The sequence below is a fragment of the Dromiciops gliroides genome, chromosome 4 (assembly GCF_019393635.1).
Source record: "Dromiciops gliroides isolate mDroGli1 chromosome 4, mDroGli1.pri, whole genome shotgun sequence".
In the NCBI taxonomy this organism is placed as follows: domain Eukaryota; kingdom Metazoa; phylum Chordata; class Mammalia; order Microbiotheria; family Microbiotheriidae; genus Dromiciops; species Dromiciops gliroides.
In genome coordinates this window covers 209,854,953-209,873,447 of record NC_057864.1, presented here as the reverse complement: position 1 = coordinate 209,873,447, position 18,495 = coordinate 209,854,953, and the positions used below count along the sequence as shown (strand labels likewise).

At 36.8% G+C, this 18,495-nt stretch overlaps 1 protein-coding gene across 1 annotated transcript in view; it reads left to right on the top strand.

Annotated features, from left to right (window-relative positions):
- Positions 1–537: 537 nt before the first annotated feature.
- Positions 538–18,495, top strand: part of APOH (apolipoprotein H) — a 28,404-nt gene continuing 10,446 nt past the window's right edge. Inside the window, exons 1-5 of the mRNA XM_043999287.1 lie at positions 538–659; positions 11,297–11,473; positions 12,183–12,279; positions 13,499–13,575; positions 17,247–17,435. Of these exons, the coding sequence (XP_043855222.1) occupies positions 596–659; positions 11,297–11,473; positions 12,183–12,279; positions 13,499–13,575; positions 17,247–17,435 (604 nt within the window). The 5' untranslated portion in view covers positions 538–595. The remainder of the gene's footprint in view (positions 660–11,296; positions 11,474–12,182; positions 12,280–13,498; positions 13,576–17,246; positions 17,436–18,495) is intronic.

Sequence of the window (18,495 nt, the reverse complement as noted above, 5' to 3'; positions counted from 1 at the left end):
TTGTTGTTATATGTGAAATTTCCATTGGAAACCAAATGTTTAAGTAGAGACATCCTACAGAATCTTAAATGTAAAATGGACTTCAGGGATTATTAAATTCAATTCTCATTTAACCAATTAGGAAAATGTGAAACTGTGATTTAACCAAAATGACCTGGCTAGTTGGAAGCAGAATCTAGGCTAGAAACTGGATCTCAACTATCAGTCCAGTATTTTTTTTTCAGCCCTAGAATGATGTCCTTTCATGAATCTAGGAAACATGAAAATGAAAATAGAATGAAACCTCTGGCCTAAATAAGCATATTTGGGAATTATCAGCATACATGTGGAACAAATAAGAAACAGTTTATGTCAAAATCACAGATGTCACTGAAACAGAAAACACCATCAAAGATTTCACAATGAAACTATAAAAATTACTGTTAAATGATTAGAAAATACTAGATATTTGGGTTGGTTCCAAATCTTGATAATTTATCTTCTATTTACAAAGATCAAAGTAAATGAATAGTTAATATTTAAGCATTCTCTGGTTTGTATCTTTCTTTTTAACAGAGAGGGTCCATTTTGATTGCTTGTGTGAGAATCCTTCATCATGATTTCTCCTGTGTTAGTCTTGTTGGTGAGCTTTCTTTGCCACTCTGTGACTGCAGGACGGAGTAAGTATTTCTTATTTCATTTGCAAAATAGTTAACATATCCATCCATTCAGTACTTGTAAAGGTTCAAGAAAAATTGATAAGTCCCTTCATAATATTGGTGTTAGGGGATATATCTAATATTCATGTCATGGAATTTCTGTGCAATATTAGGTTTCTATAATATATAGATAAGAATATAATTTGAGAACTGGTATATACCAATTTATATAATAACCATTTTTCTAGTGGAAATTCACTTTATTAATGACCTAATAAGACTTTAAAACACTTATGTTTTCTAAGAAAATAGCGACACAGATCATGATATGCTAGATATGTTTTCCTACATTGATTATGTGGATAGAAAGTTAAACCTAAAGTCAGGAAGACCTAAATTCAAATCCAGCCTCAGATAATTACTGGTCATGTGATCCTGGGCAAGTCATTTAACCTCTCTCTGCTTCAGTTTTCTCACCTGTAAAATGGGGATGATAATACCACCTACCTTCCAGGTTGTTATGAGGATAAAATGAGATAACATTTGTAAAATGCAAACTCTAAAAGCACTTTACAAATGCCATTATTACTGTTGTTATTATTAGTTAGCAATATGATAATAATTATTATTCTAAGTGATTGTGTTCCAAACCTGTCCTCTCCAATGAAGTCTTCCTTTTGGAAATACATACCTTAGGGCCTTATTTACATTTGCATAATCAATTCTCCCTCACTTTTAGGAAGGTAGCTTCTGTTATTAAAGAAGATGTTCTTGTTTTCTTTTTTGTGGGGGCAATGAGGGTTAAGTGACTTGCCCAGGGCCACACAGCTAGTGTCAAGTGTTTGAGGTTGGATTTCAACTCAGGTCCTCCTGAATCCAGGGCCGGTGCTTTATCCACTGTGCCACCTAGCTGCTTCCTCTTTTTTTTTTTTTCTCATGTTGCCTATTCTCTACAAAATTCATAGGGTCATAATTTTGGATCTGGAAATGAATTTAGAGCCTATCTAGTCCAACTCCCTTATCTTATAAATAAGGAAAACTTAGAGAGGTTATTTGCTCATATTCACAAAGGTAAGTATCAAAGCTAAAATTTGAACTCAGGTCCTCTGATACCTAGCTAGATGATGCAGTAGATAGAGCACTGGGCATGGAGTTAGGAGGATCCAAGTTCAAATTTCACCTCAGGCACTTACTAGCTGCATGACCTTGGACAAGTCACTTAACCCCTATTTACCTGAGCTCTTCAACTGTAAAATGGGGACATACTAGAGTAGAAAATGGCAAACCACTCCAATATCTTTGCCATGAAAATATCATGGACAAATTCCATGGGTTCGTGTATAGTTAGGACATGACTAAACAACAATAACAACTACCTCTGATGCCCAGACAAGCTTCCTTTCCCACTGATTCAGATTGTTTTCTAATGGTTTTATTGTAAAAGTTTTAGAAAGACTGATGAGAGAGTCAAGTGGCAGGACTGGCTATAGACTAGTGAGATTTTAGGTTTTTCCTCTCTTCTTTTGCTTTTTCCTCCAACATGCCCAGTGCCCTCATTCTTTTCCATAGATTTTTTTTTTTTGCGGGGCCATGGGGGTTAAGTGACCTGCCCAGGGTCACACAGCTAGTAAGTGTAAAGTGTCTGAGGCCAGATTTGAACTCAGGTACTCCTGAATCCAGGGCCAGTGCTTTATCCACTGCGCCACCTAGCTGCTTTTCCATAGATTTTGATGACCACCCATTCCTGATCCCTTATCTTGCCCTCTCTTTTCCTTTTTTTATTATCATAAAAGTTTTTTATTATTTTCTAGTTACATGTAGAGATAGCTTTCTTTCTTCTTCTTCTTTCTTCTTCTTTCTTTCTTCTTTCTTTCTTTCTTTCTTTCTTTCTTTCTTTCTTTGCAGGGCAATGGGGGTTAAGTGACTTCCCCAGGGTCACACAGCTAGTAAGTGTCAAGTGTCTGAGGCCAGATTTGAACTCAGATACTCCTGAATCCAGGGCCGGTGCTTTATCTACTATGCCACCTAGCTGCCCTGAGAGATAGTTTTCAACATTTGTTTTTATATGATTTCTAGTTCCAAATTTTTCTCCCTCCCTCCCCTCCCTGCCCCCTTCCCAAGACAGCAAGCAATCTGATATAGGTTATATATGTGCAATCACATTAAATGTATTTCTACATTAGTCATGCTGTGAAAGAAGAATCAGAAGAAAAGGGATAAACCTCAAAAAATGAAAACAAAAAAAATAGAACCAGTATGATTCAGTCTGTATCTACATTTCACAGTTCTTTTTTCTGAATTTGGAGAGTATTTTCCATCATGAGTCCTTTGGAATTATCTTTTGCCCTCTCTTTTCAACAAATATATACTGCAGACCTTTATTTTGTTTTTCCTCCCCTGTCAAAGTTTGTTCCATCCTGTTAGGGCTTTTCTCTCCTTTCTAAATAGCTAATTCAAGCTGAGGTATTTATGATTGATAAAGGAATAGTATGGAACCTTTCCAAGGTATGCATGTATTTTTATGAGGGAGTCTTCTAAAACCATGGTCTTAAACTAAAGCAATGAACTCCTAGAGTATTCCAAGGTCTTGTGATAGTAAAATGAAGAGGAGAGTTTTGGAGGAGTATGGTACAATGGACTTCCTCCTCACTGGTGCCACTTTCACATTTTCAGTTTCTGCCACCCCCTTTAGCTTTCTGAGTTTCCTAAACACCAGGTATCTAATAGGAAGAAGATCATGGGGGCATCCTTGGCCCCCTCACCTTTTCTCCTGTTCCCTCATAATAGAATACTAACCTTTTAGATATTTTAAGGAAGACTTAAAATCAGTACAGGCTGCATGCAGTGAGGGAAAGGTTATCAATAAAAGATACAAGAGTACCATCAGGCAGCTAAATTTTTAGTATTTTGAGTTGGATTTCCAGTTCTTCCCTTTATTCACTTTGGGCAAATCATTTAACTTCTCTGGCTCTCAGTTTCTTTATTATAAAATGAGAGTGTTGGATTAGATAACCTTTAAGGTCCCTTCCAGATCTAAATCTATAATCCTACAACAACCAGGTTCTTTGAATTTAATCTTACTACTTCGCACCCACAATGGGATGCTGGATCTGCATGTGGTATTGTGGATGGACTGATCTTGGAGATAGAAAGCCTGAGTTTGAGCCTTGACTCAGACATTCATGTGACCAAGAACAAGTCACTTATAATTTATATAAGACTTTAGTTTCCTTATTTGTAAAATTCTCATGATACTTTTACTATCTACTTCACAGAGTTGAGTTCTTTGTAACTCTTATGTGGATAAATAAACTCGCTCTGGCTTCCTCCTGTCTAACTTCCTTCTGCCTGATTTTGACCAGTGAATGTGAATTCTCACTCTGTTGCTGTGGATTTGGCTGGCCATGACTGCTGTGCTTTGATCCTCTGAAATCTACTTACCACAGGATTTAGAGTTGTCAGGGCATTCTTTCCACTCTACCCACCCTGAGCTGTGCATTATAAAGTATGAGAGGCTAGGATTTAGGCAAGACCTTTCCAAAGTGCAACCCTGGATAACCTCCCTTCATTCTACATACCTAGAGGCACCTCGATATCACAGTGGACTAGACCTAGAGTCAGGAAGACCTGAGTTCAAGTTCAGGCCTCAGACATTTACTAGTTGTGTAAACCTGGGCAAACCTTTGTCTGCCTCAGTTTTTTCACATGTACAATGGTGATAATAATATTACCTACCTTCCAAGGCTATTGTGAAGATCAAATGAAATACTATTTGTAAGCTACTTAGCACAGTGTTTGTCATATAGAAAGAGCTTAATAAATGTTTCTTCCTTTCCCCTCTCTTTCCTCATCTTCCCTCCCCTTTTCTCCCAGGCTATGGCCTGGGAGAGTGCCTCCTACAAACTCTCAGCAAGAGAGGAATCTCCATCAGTTGTTTCCTCCAGGTTTCAGGCAGGGATGTGCTGTTAAATGTTTAACTATTGACTCTCTGGGAGAGGGGAATGTATGCAGGACACACTTTTAAATTTAATCCTTATTCTTAACATTTTCTCCATCACTTTATTAAGTTTAGACAATCAACAAAGCAAGACCTCAAGTCCTAATTTGTGGTGTTGCTGATTTACAAGGTATAAATGCGCACACTGGCAATTTAACATTCAGCTATCCCAACCTGGTTTGAGCTGGTTCCAGCACATCTCTAGTTAAAGCCTTCCTGTCTCCCTCACTCCTTCCTTATCTGGTTGCCTCCAAATTCCTAAAGACCACTTCTCTCTCACCTTTCCCTATCTCCTTCATTTTGGCACTTGTATCCTAAAGTAAATTCTCTTAGTTCCTTGAAGCACATTTTACTAAATTGTGCTAGTTTTCCCCCAAGTTTTCTGGAGAATCGACCATGGAAGGCTAAATGATTATTGTTTTGCTGCTTCCAGATGAGCAGCTATAGGATCTTGCTCCTACCACATCCCACTGAACAGAAGTCCTCAAACATCCTCTCTATATCACTCCTGCTCCCAGATTAATAATTTCTTTTCCTGCTCTGAGCTCATACTCTAATCTCCCTAGCTCTCTATTATCACCTCAGTTTAGCCATTTGAAAGACAACATATATTTAAATGTCAAATGCCTGCTTTTTGATGGAGGGAAGGGAGTCTTGGATCTATGCTTTCATTGGTCTAGGGAACTCCCAGGAAGGAAATTCCCTCCACCAATGGAGAACAGCAATTATTTTGCAACTTACAGTTTTAAAGGGTTGCCTTAGTCAACTGAGATGAAAGCATTTGAAGTTGCCTTGCATTAACAAATCCCCCAAAAGAGATAGTTTCTTTACTTATAGACACCTTATATTACTTTACATAGTACCATGTAATTTAAGTATGCATTGATATTTATCAGTTCACTGGAAGGCAAAGGATTCTCTAACCATTTATTTATCTCCTGTAGTAGAATGCAAACTTTCTGAAGGAAGAAACTATTTTTTTCTTAGTGTCCCAGGGCCTAGCACAGAATAGGAACTTGATAAATCATTGATGAATTAAAATCAATGTAGTGCTCTCAAGATATTTTTCCCAGAGTAAGTTTGTTTTCCTTTCCTAACCATATTATACCGTGAAATTTGTTTTACTTATTATGGACTTACTACAACATAACTATGTGATTAAGAATACTTATTTAAGTAAAAAAAATAGTGTTTGAAGGATAAATTCTTTTTTTTCCCCCAGAGGAGGTATAAATGTCTCTCAGAACTTTTGACAGTCTTCCCCCAAAGTACTGCATCTATGGGGAAGCCATACCATTTTTCATTTATTCAGCTGCAAACAAACAAAAACACAGACCACTTCTCCTTTTTTCCTCTCTAACTTTGAGCACTGGTTAAAGGAAAGCTAATAGAATGACTGTGTGACTTGATATTTATAAGCTAGATGGAATTTTATTTTTAAGTTCTATAGATGTGTTTTTATATTATAGTCATTACTGGATAAACCCTGTTTCTTTATTACCTCTAGCCTAGTAACAAAGAAAGTAAGTTAAAAACAACAAACAACAATCTAATATAATGATCAAGCCTGTCAATGTGTGCAAAATTCCATTTTTTATTTTATTATTTTACTGTTTTATTTTTTACATTACAGTTACAGATTATTTTCACTCCATAAGAGATTTATTGTAACAAAACAAACCAGTTAGATAAAACTAATAACACAGTGATCTCATTTGAAAGTGCATTCAACACAATGTCTGTAGTACCCTCCCTCTATTAAAAAACTTAAAATAAATCTATTGTAACGATTGGAATAACGCCACCTGCTGGATACTTACTGTAGAAGAGTTCTGCCCATGAAGCGAAGGTCTTTGAGGGCAAGATCAGGCATCAGGAAGTGACGCAGACTAGTGAGAGGAGGAAGAAGGAAGAGACTGGCGCTCAGTCTGGGGCTCTTTCCTGAGGACGCTGGCGGAGAAGGGAGCTAGAAATGTGCTCTCCCTTTAATAGATAGGAATCTAGGCCTTTCTCTCTCTCTTTACCAAATTCTTATTCTCCTTAATAAATGCTTAAAAGTCTAACTCTTGCTAAAGCTTGTAATTGATTGGCGACCACTCATTAGATATTTTAGACAGTTTAGCTAGAATTTTAACCCTTAACAGATGGCGACCACAAAGGGACATCTTTTACCCCCTTTTTGTTTGTTTGTTTTTTGTTTTTTTTTTAGTGAGGCAATTGGGGTTAAGTGACTTGCCCAGGGTCACACAGCTAGTAAGTGTTAAGTGTCTGAGGCCAGATTTGAACTCAGATACTCCTGACTCCAGGGCCGGTGCTCTATCCACTGTGCCATCTAGCTGCCCCCTGAGGCTGGATTTGAACTCAGGTCCTCCTGAATCCAAGACCAGTGCTTTATCCACTGCACCATCTAGCTGCCCCTGTCTAAAATATCTAATGAGTGGTTGCCAATCAATTACAAGCTTTAGCAAGAGTTAGACTTTTAAGCATTTATTAAGGAGAATAAGAATTTGGTAAAGAGAGAGAGAAAGGCCTAGATTCCTATCTATTAAAGGGAGAGCACATTTCTAGCTCCCTTCTCCGCCAGCGTCCTCAGGAAAGAGCCCCAGACTGAGCGCCAGTCTCTTCCTTCCTCCTCCCACTAGTCTGCGTCACTTCCTGATGCCTGGTCTTGCCCTCAAAGACCTTCGCTTCATGGGCAGAACTCTTCTACAGTAAGTATCCAGCAGGTGGCGTTATTCCAATCGTTACAGTCCCCCCTGTTGTTCCTCAAGAAACAAAATGTTTCCTTGACGGAACAGGAGCGATTTTTTTTGTCCTCATGAACCGACGCTTTGACATTAGTCTTGCAAAGGGAGGGCCTCTGCAGAGAATACATGTTACAGATGGTGTATATTATAACAGAAAGAGAAAAAAAAACCAACAAAAACAACAAATCAAAACTGTTCATTTAAAGTCTCTGAAAGTCTTTTCTCAGATGTCCTCTAGGTGTAGTAGTGGAATGGAAGTCTTTTCAGGGGTTGAGGTGTAGATGCTGGTAATCAGCCAGGAAAACTTCCTACAAAATTGAGCTTAACACAACTTTAAAATAGCTTTGTCAATAATCAAATCAAACAATGAAAGTTCTCAAAAACATGTCTAAGGGAATACAGAATCTTAGTTGTTAACACGTGAAACATATAATAAAACAAAAATTGAAACATTCTTTAAAATTATAATATTACTATAGTCCCCCCTTATGGAGGGTAATTGAGAAGACAATTGCTGCAATATTAATTAATAAAAATAATTTTTATCTTTGTTTTATCACTTTTTGCATCATCTGCCTAATTATCCTCATGCCATTATGAGAAATTCAAAAATCTAATATATTGGTAACAGGTGTCAAGGCCAAATTCAACACTGTATTTATCATGACACCTGAGATAATTATGGGGGTTACCATAAAAGAACAGAGAAATGATGGGATATGAGCATTCCCACACTTGAGCAATATATACTGCCCATGCAGTATGCCAGGCTTAAAATAGGTGGATGGAATATATGTCCATGCCACTGAACATATTGGAGGAAACTGAGTCAGACTTAATCAGATGCATGGGATTGAGATGTCCATGGCATCAGGCATATAGGAGGGAGCATAGAAGCCAGGTCTAGGAGTGAGATGGGTGGGATGAATACTTCCAGCCATCTGTACAATATTGTGGGGAAAAATAAAATAAAATATTAAACCAAGAGAATCCAACCTCAACATTTGTCAAAAGCCGTTCCCTCGGCCATACCTTGACTTCATGCATGTCTCCCCTCATGTGACAGTTCAGTGTCTGCTCTTGCATGTATTCCTCTTGTGATTGGATGGCATCTTGGCCAACCGGCATCTGATAACTCAGAATAAAGGCAATTAATGTCTTAAATGATAAGTTCCCATAATCCAAGTCTCATATGGATTTAAAATTGAGGATAATAAATGATTGCAAAAAATGTGAATACATCTTGACTCAGAACACAATATATAATTACGCAACAATTTCAAATAATACCCATTTTTTTTTACTTAGTATACAATTACTTTGTGAAAAATCAGAACATATTTAAATACAAGTTAAAGCACAACAGAATCTCAAAGAAAACTTTTTTTTTTGAAAAAAGAAAACTTTTACAAACATTCCCCTCTTTTTTTTTTTTTTTTGGAATATGCTTATCAAAAATAATACTTCTAGAATCAATTTACACTTGCCATGGCAACCAATTTGCCAGGGAAATGCTTTAAAGAGTTTGATCAAATAATCAGTTGAGAAAAAATAACAAAAACAAACAACTCAGAATATGGGAACACAATACTCCTAGAATTAACATTGTATAATAAAATCAAAACCATCTTGCAATGTTTCAAAATTAGATAGACAAATGAATAGAAGAAAATACACATGGAACAATAAAAGACAGTGAAATTCAAACTAAGGAAATCTAAATGAATATGAACTTAATATCAATAAGAGTATTATAAAATATAAACTTGATCACATGACTATAAAAAGCTTTTACAAATATTCTCCTTGTTTTAGAAACTAAGTATAAGACACAATCTCAAAAGCATGAAAATCTCTATGAAAATAAACCCATACCATTAATTTCAAAATGTATATGTAATAGCATAGAAATCCTATGTAACCTCTGAACTGATACTATTAATAATCTGAGTGAATTTAGAACACTTTTGATTCCGATATCTAAAATCCCCAATACTCATATCAATACCTTGCTGCTTACTTCTACATTTCTGTAAAATATATACGCTTCCATGGCAAAAGAAGCAGAGTCTTGAACTGTGTTGATGATTGTCATTCTTATTCAGCTTAAGTTTTTCTTCTTTAACCCCTCTATATTGTCTGTCGGGCTTTTCACCATACAAATGCTTTATAAGATTACTAATGAAAGACAAAAGCAGGTTAGCAAAATTATGAACAAAACGAGTATATCTGGAATTTAAGGGTTTTCTAAGGTTGTCTCAGAAGCACAGCCAGGCTGGGGAAGGGCTGAGCCTGAAGCTGCAAATGTAGTTAGACAAAGTTGAGCATGCGCATCAGATCTCTGGACTTCCCAGGCAGGGGAAGCAATGGGCTTGGCCATAGGAGGAGTAGAGGGTGGGGTCTGGAGAGGAGGGGAGGGACCAGAGCAATTTGAATCAGACTTGATTTTGAACTCAGGCCTGGATTCCTCTTCCCCCACTTTGCCTCCAGGTGCTAGGGGATTAAAAGCTTCTAGAGGGTGGGTCATTGCCTCCAGGCATGCAAAATTAGAGCAACAATTAGTGTTAGAAGTGGGAAAAGCTGCAGGAATCTCTTCGGGTTTCTCTGAAAAAGCATGGTTGGGAGAGGGGGAGATATTTCTTTGTGGGAGTACATTGCTGGCTCTTCTAACAAAAATAAAAAGAAAAATAGAAAATCCACAAAAACAAAGCATTAACATGATCTTATCTCCCATTTGTCTGGTTAAACAGACTAAAATCAAAAATAGGGTAATTAGGGAGTTTAAAAGGTCCATTTGAAAAAATTTAAAGGAAACTCTACCCCATTGGAGGGAAAAAAAGAGAAAAACAAATTTCTTATGGCAAATATGAATAGTCAAGCAAAACAAATTACTTTGATGGTTGTATACAAAACATGTATATCTATTTGACTCTAAAATCTTCTCTGTAATGAATATGTTTCTTCATCAGGTCATTGTATTGATCATATATCTTATAACTTTCATAGTTGTTTGTCTTTACACTTGTTGTTATTGTACAAATTAATTTAGTTCTGCTCATTTTATTCTTCCCCAGTTTATAAACATCCTTAATGTGTTCTTTTTTTGTGTGGGGCAATGAGGGGTTAAGTGACTTGCCCAGGGTCACACAGCTAGTAAGTGTCAAGTGTCTGAGGCCGGATTTGAACTTAGGTCCTCCTGAATCCAGGGCCAGTGCTTTATCCACTGTGCCACCTAGCTGCCCCCAATGTGTTCATTTTATAATATTGATGTCAAAATAAAAATTATTCTCTTGGTTCTGCTTGCTTCATTCTGTATCTGTTCTTCTAAATCTTGCTATTATCTTAAAAAGTCATCTATTTCTTCATTGCTTATAGCACACATTCTGTTTCCATACTCTTCTCTACCAAAAGAATGGAGGTGTATTTTCTCACCTCTTCTCTAGAATCAAGATTGTTTATTTCAATTACTCAGGTTTTAACTTTATTTTAGTGTTTCTAGTTTCATAGGAAACAAAGGGCAACTAGGTCGTGCAGTGGATAGACTATTGGGCCCGGAGTCAGGAAGATATCTTCCTAAGTTCAAATCTGACCTAAGACATTTATTAGCTGTGTGACTCTGGGCAAGTCACTTAGCCCTGTTTGCCTAAGTTTCCTCATCTATAAAATGAACTAGGGGAAAAAAATCACTCTAGTATCTATGCCAACAAAACTCTGAATGGGATCACAAAGAGTTGGACACAACTGAAATAACTGAGCAAAAATTTCCTAATATTTTCTTGGTTCTGCTTACTTCATTCTGTGTCAATTTATATGTCTTTCCATACTTGTCAAAATTGTTCCTATTCCTATACTTTGCTTTTAAAGAGTAAATCAGGAGGTTCTACTGAAAGTCCTCTTTCTTTATTTTGTTTCAGCTTGTCCTAAGCCACAGGAGGTGCCATTTTCCACAGTTATTCCATTAAAAATGAGCTATGAGGTAGGGGAACAAATTGTGTATATTTGCAAGCCTGGTTATGTGTCACGAGGCGGAATGAGAAGATTTACATGCCCTCTTACTGGAATGTGGCCCATAAACACCCTGAAATGTCAACGTAAGTCCCTTTAGGTTATAACATATTTCCCCAGCTGGAATGTGGCTTCTACGGCAGTGTTTAGACCTGACTGATATTATAGAAATTGAAAGAGGGACAATGAATAAGAACTGGAAAAAAAAATTTTAGGAGAAATAATGGCTTATTTGGAAACAAAGGGGAGATCATTGACCTAGAGGTTTTGTGAAAGTACAAGACAAGATTTTGTTACAGAACATAAAGGAAGGGGGAAACACAGATAAGAATTGAAAAAATAGTACCTTAAATTAAACTAAAAGTCAAATAGGTACAAGGCAGGAATTACCAAAGCAATACTTTTGCCTTGAAATGAGAGCATATGTATTTGAAACAAGTTTGCAACTTTTGAACTGTTGTTCATCCCTATTACTCTCTAAGAGCTAAAAATAATTCCTTAGGTTGTCTGTGCTATACAGATATATTGGACACAGTTGAGAAAGTTCAGCATTTTTGATGATGCATATAGTCAGATATCTGGTAGTTATCCAGATCAACTCTATGGCAATCTAGTCAATAATTAAGTACTCAAAAGTTACAATATAAATTGTTCTGTGATCTGGTAATTTTCTTTATATGGCCTTTTGTCAATCAGTTGAATCTACCTTATCATAAAAATTAGTCATGTGTTAGCTTTGTTTTAGTGGAAAATTCCATGAAAATATATTAATTTTTGTTATTTTTCAAATTACAGCCAGAGTATGTCCTTTTGCGGGAATTTTAGAAAATGGAGCTGTGCACTATACAACCTTTGAATACCCTAATTCTGTGAACTTTACTTGTAATAAAGGGTAAGACTTTATCCAGAGAGATTTAGACTGAACAACAAGCTTTTCAAGCAAAGATATTGTGATGATACTGACAACAGTCTTTATGAATAAATATTTATAGTAGATCTCTGATTCACAAGGGAGGAGGAGAAACATTGTGAGTCAGGAGCAAACTTCTTTTGTCTGATCAAAACCTTTTTAGTGATAGCATTGATGAATTCAGACCCATTGACACCTGACCAACCCAAAATAGGTTCTAATGCTGGGGAAAATATATGAATAGCTAATTTTTAGTGCAAAATACATTTTCTTTTATATACTGTCAGTTTGTTTCCCAGAAAATGAAGAGTAAAGATACCAGGTTTGATTCTTTCTCTTGCTCCCGGGAAGAAGTGGGCTATCATAACATTTTTTTCCTTTTGGGGTGTCCAGATTTGTAATTTCACAACAAAGAGATAGGAAGTACAATGAACAAAACACTGGGCATGAAGTCTGTAGATCAAATCCAGCCTCAGACTCTAACTATTAATGTGACCTAGGTTAAGTCCCTTAACCCATTTGCCTCAGTTTCCTGAAATGTAACATGAAGGTAATAATAGTACCTACCTCCTAGAGTTGTTGTGGGTATCAAATGGGAGAATATTTATAAAGTACTTAGTACAATACTTGAAACATAGTAGGCTTAAGCTTAATAAATACTCCTTTCCTTCCTTCCTTTGCAAGGAAAAACCCTTCACCATTTCAGATCAGCAACTTTTGTCACTTAAAATTTTACAGTAGCCTGGAGCATTGACTGATCGAGAGGTTAAATGACTTGCCCATATTGGTATAACCAGTATGTTTCAGAGACAGGTCTTGAATCCAGGTCTTTCTGACTTTAATTTACTCTGTCGAATATACCATATTGTCTTTTATTTGTACTTTCTGGACATAAAAGAAGGAAAAGAAGAAATCATTGCCTAATGATGCAGATAGGAAATTCTGGGTTATTATTCTCTCAAAGATCATCATCGTCTTGTTCTTTAGCAATGTCTATAGTATGTGAATTGTGCTTCCTCCATCTCCTAATTCCTGTGAGAATTCATTATACTTGCTGATATGCTGAGAGTCTTACTATAGGGCGAGTAAATTGCTCAGTTGGAGGTGGTACATTTTTCCTTTCAGTGGTTCTGGAAGACATTTATGGCCCATTATTAATAAATTACCTCAATCCATAATGGAATTATTTCTCCCTTTTCAGATTTTATCTCAATGGAAGTGCTTCTGCTAAGTGCATGGATGATGGAAGATGGAGTCATCCCCTACCCGTCTGCTCTCGTAAGCACCTATTACTGGAAAAGTTCCCTAAAATTCTCCCTTCTTGGTTCAGAAGTGTGTATGAACATCCCTTTGGAGCCACAGATAGAAAAAAAATCCATTTTTGCACAACTGGAATTTTTACCTAGTTTGGAGTAGAGAATCCCTTTGTTAGAATTGGTGGCTGCCATGGCCGATGTTTCTAATATTTCTATGATGCTTTTTTTTTTTTTACAGTTGCCATTTTGTCCATGGGAGCTGATGCTACATTATCAGGAAAATTATGGGGAGCATCCAGGTCTAGGTCCAATCCCATCCCATACTGGGTCATGCCTCCAAAAGGGGTTTTTGATTTTGCATCCATGGTTCTAACCAGGAAATGTTGCAACAGAGCAATCACAGATAAGATACTGTTTCAGGGCATAGAGCAAGAGTAAACATTTTCAAGTTCCTAAAATTGTAGGTTTATATAAGTACAATATCCTCATCCATAGGACAAAGAAATTGCCTTGCAAACTAATTCTTTAGATCTGAAGCATTTAGGTGATACAGTGTATCGAATGCTAGACTTGGAGTCAGGAAGACCTGAGTTACACTTGTGCCTTAGACACTTCTTGTGTGACCCTGGGCAAAACATTCAACCTTTTTCAGTCTAAAATTTCTTATCTGTAAAAAGAGGATAATAATAATGCCTAATTTGTAGGGCTACTACAGGAAAGTACATAATACATGTAAAGTGCTCTGCAAACCATATAACACATGTTCTTTGTTATTATTATTATTATTATCATTATCATTAATTATTACCCACTAGACTAAATCTGCCTCAACTAAGGGAAGTATAGAGCTGTATCAACTTTGGGAATTTAAAAAATATCAAACCCTGATGCCCTAAATTCCAAACATACACAGCATCAATTAGGGTTTGATTATTCACTTTCCAAAATGATCTGTGCCTGAATTTCCTCAATAGCCAACTCCCCAAGTACATTAAAACTGGCAAACCTTGGTCAGTTGTCAACAGACCTAAATTTTGATTCCTGGCAAAATATTAGATGTATTACTAATGGGATACTTAGTGGGAATTTAGAAAAGTAAGCCATGACTACTAAAGGTCAGTATATAGTCTGATAAAGAGCTGATATAACACCATTTCCTTTTTAAACCAGGTTACATAAATCAGGAGACTACCAAAACATTTGACAAAGTATCATTCATGCATTCAGTCACTTACATTAAAGGACCTAACCCTGGCACATAGTAGGCACTTAGTGTTCCTACTATATGTCAAGCACTGTGCTAAGTGATGAGGATACAGAGAAAGGCAAGAGCCCCTGCTTTCAAGGATCTCTAATGGAAGAGAGAGTATGCAAATATCTATGTACAAACAAAAAACTATATACAAGATGATTTGGAAATAATGGACAAAGAGAAGGGTAGAATTAAAAGGGAATCAGGAAAAGCTTCCTGTAGAAGATAGGATTTAGCTGAGACTTGAAGGATGTCAAGAGAAAGAGATGAGGAAGGAGGGAGTTTTAGGTATGGGGGACAGCCAGTAAAAAGGCTTTGAGGCAGGAGATGGAATGCTTTGAGGGATAACAAGGCCAGTAACACTGGATCAAAGTGTATATGGGTGGGGGGTAAAAAGGTGTAAGAAGACTGGAAAGGTAGGGAGGGCAGGTTATGAAGGACTTTGGATGATGTCCAATAGGCAGGTAGAAATGTGAGAATGGAGATCAACAAAGGGGTTATTTGAGAATCATCAGCATAGAGATGAAAATTGAATCCATGAGAGCTGATGAGATCACCAAGTGAAAAAGTAGAGGGAGATGAAAAGAGGATGCAGGACAGATACTTTTGGGACACCATCAGTTAATGGACATGATCTGGTTGAAGATCCAATAAAGGAAATGAAGAAGTAGTAGCCAAATAGTTAGATGGAGAGCTAGGAGAGCATAGTGTCCCCAACAGACAGCCAGGTGGTGCAGCGGATACTGCAATAGCCCTCTAGTCAGGAGGACCTGAGTTAAAAATCTGTCTTCAGGCTCTTACCAGGGATATGGTCCTCAGCAAGTCACTTAACCCTGTTTGCTTCAGTTTCCTCATCTGTAAAAAGGAGCTGGAGAAGGAAATGGCAAACCACTCCAGTATCTTTGCCAAGAAAATCCTAAATGAATTACAGAGTCAGACACAACAGAAAAATGACTGAACAAGAACAAAGTGTCTTCAAAGCCAAGAGAGATTATCAAAGAAAATAAAATGATCGACAGTGTTGAAAGATGAGGAGAGGTCAAGGAGAATGAGGATTGAAAAAAGACCATTCGATTTGGCAATTAAGAGATCATTAGCAATTTTGGAGACAGCAGCTTCATTTGAATGTTGAAGTCAGAAGCCAATTGTTTCAACAAGAAGAGAGAAAGAGGAGAGGAACTGAAGGTTCCTATTGTAGTTGTCCTTTTCTAGGAGTTTATTCATATTTATCCTTGTGAATAAGATGTAGAGATATGGACTATACAATAATAAGTGAATTGGAAATTGGTTGAATGACTAGACCCTTAGTCATTAGTGAATACAGGTCTTCTTGGAGAGAAAACTCATACAGTGTCCCTGGGATCATTCCTTGACTTTGTGCTACTCAACATTTTTATTAGTGACTTTGTTGAAAGTATAGATGGTATTCTTATAAATTTTGTAGATGACCCAAGGTTGGAGGAATAGCTGAAATACTACATGATAGAGATTCATCCAACTCTTAGATTTTCTGATTTTTAGATAACGTGATTTGATGAAAACATGTTTTGGGAATTGTGTAGAGTATACATATTTATTTTTTTGTTTTGTTTTTTATTTTTTAATTTTTTGCGGGGCAGTGAGGGTTAAGTGACTTGCCCAGGGTCACACAACTAGTAAGTGCCAAGTATCTGAGGCCAGATTTGAACTCAGGTCCTCTTGAATCCAGGGCTGGTGCTTTATCTACTGTGCCACCTAGTTGCCACCATATTCATATTTTTAAAGAAAAAAGTTACTTCAACTTAAACCTAAATACACCAAGCTAACACAATTTTCCTCTTAAAGTATCTAAATGATGTTCTTGATCTTTTTTTTCTTTTACTTTGTGAGTGTGGATATCCTTGATCATACTGAAAACCCATGGTAGACAGGGTTCATTTGTTCAGTGGTTTCTGTCATATCTTACTCTTTGTGAACCCATTTGGAGTTTTCTTGGCAAAGATACTAGAGTAGTTTGTCATTTCCTTCTCCAGCTCACTTTATAGATGAGGAAAATAAGACAACAGGGTTGTTGTCCAATAAACACATCAACTATTTAACCTATTTTGGATTTTGAAAAAATTGAGTCTCACAACTTTTCCACTACTTTTTTTTTTTTGCAAGGCAATGGGGGTTAAGTGACTTGCCTAGGGTCACACAGCTAGTAACTGTCAAGTGTCTGAGGCTGGATTTGAACTCAGGTCCTCCTGAATCCAGGGTTGGCGCTTTATCCACTGCACCACCTAGCTGCCCCCTTCCATTACTTTTAAAAAATATATTAGCTTACAGTTGGACATTTTTTCTGTCAACATAAACAAGAGTTACTTTTCTTTTCATTTTATTTCTAGCTTTGTGTTTTTGAAGGAATCAGGGGTTTAAGTTTCAATTAGTAATTTAGAAATTGTTGTGCTTTCTTTTTTCAGCTATAACTTGTCCTCCACCATCCATACCTAATTTTGCAACACTAAAACTGTATACATCATTAGTTGAAAACATCTCCTTCTATCAAGAAACAGCCATTTTGGACTGTTTGCCACATTATGCAATGTTTGGAAATGACACAATAAGATGCACAGAACATGGGAATTGGACTGAACTACCAGAATGCAGGGGTAAGTATAACAATACATTTCAATATTTTGATATAATTAATATTTTAATATTATGGCATCATTTTAATATTTTAGGGTATAGCAATGTATGGCATACATTTTAAGAGAACTAGTTGTTTAACATTTACTACCACATAGCTAGTCAGTTGCAAGAGATGTGTATGATGGTAACAGCAGCAAGATTTGGCGACCAGTTGGATATGTGTAATGAGGAAGAATGAGGAATCCAGAATAATCCAGGGTTATAAACATGAGTTCCTATAAGGATGGCAGTGTCTTTTGTTTTTGATGTTTTTTTGTTTTTGTTTTTTTGTGGGGTAATGGGGGTTAAGTGACTTGCCCAGGGTCACCCAGCTAAGTGTCAAGTGTCTCAGGCCAGATTTGAACTCAGGTCCTCCTGAATCCAGGGTTGGTGCTTTATCCACTGTACCACCTGGCTGCCCCCACTACCTAGCTGCCCCAGGATGGCAGTGTCTTGAACAAAAATAGGGAAGGTTGGATGGGGTAGGTTTTTTTATGTCTATGCACCTTGTGTTTATTATTTCTCATTCAAGAGGTAACATGCTTCAATTCATCATAGTTTCTTTGGAGACATAGTTGGTCATTGCAATGATCAAAGCTCTTAAGTCTTTCAAGTTGCTCTTCTTTACAATATTGCTATCCTTGTAAAAACTTTTTGGTTTTAAACACTTCATTCTACATCAGTTTATATATCATATCCAGCATTCTCTGAAACTGATTATCTCTTTAATTCTTATAGAATGCTATTTTATTCATATACCACAATTTGTTCAGCCATTTCTCTTTTTTGTAAACATCAGCAATTCCATTTATTTGTTTGTTTGTTTGTTCAATCTTTTTTTTAGTGAGGCAATTGGGGTTAAGTGACTTGCCCAGGGTAACACAGCTAGTAAGTGTTAAGTGTCTGAGGCCGGATTTGAACTCAGGTACTCCTGATTCCAGGGCCTGTGCTCTATCCACTACACCACCTAGATGCCCCTATTCAATCTTAATATTTTATTTTGTCCAGTTGCATGTAAAGATAGTTTTCAACATTCAT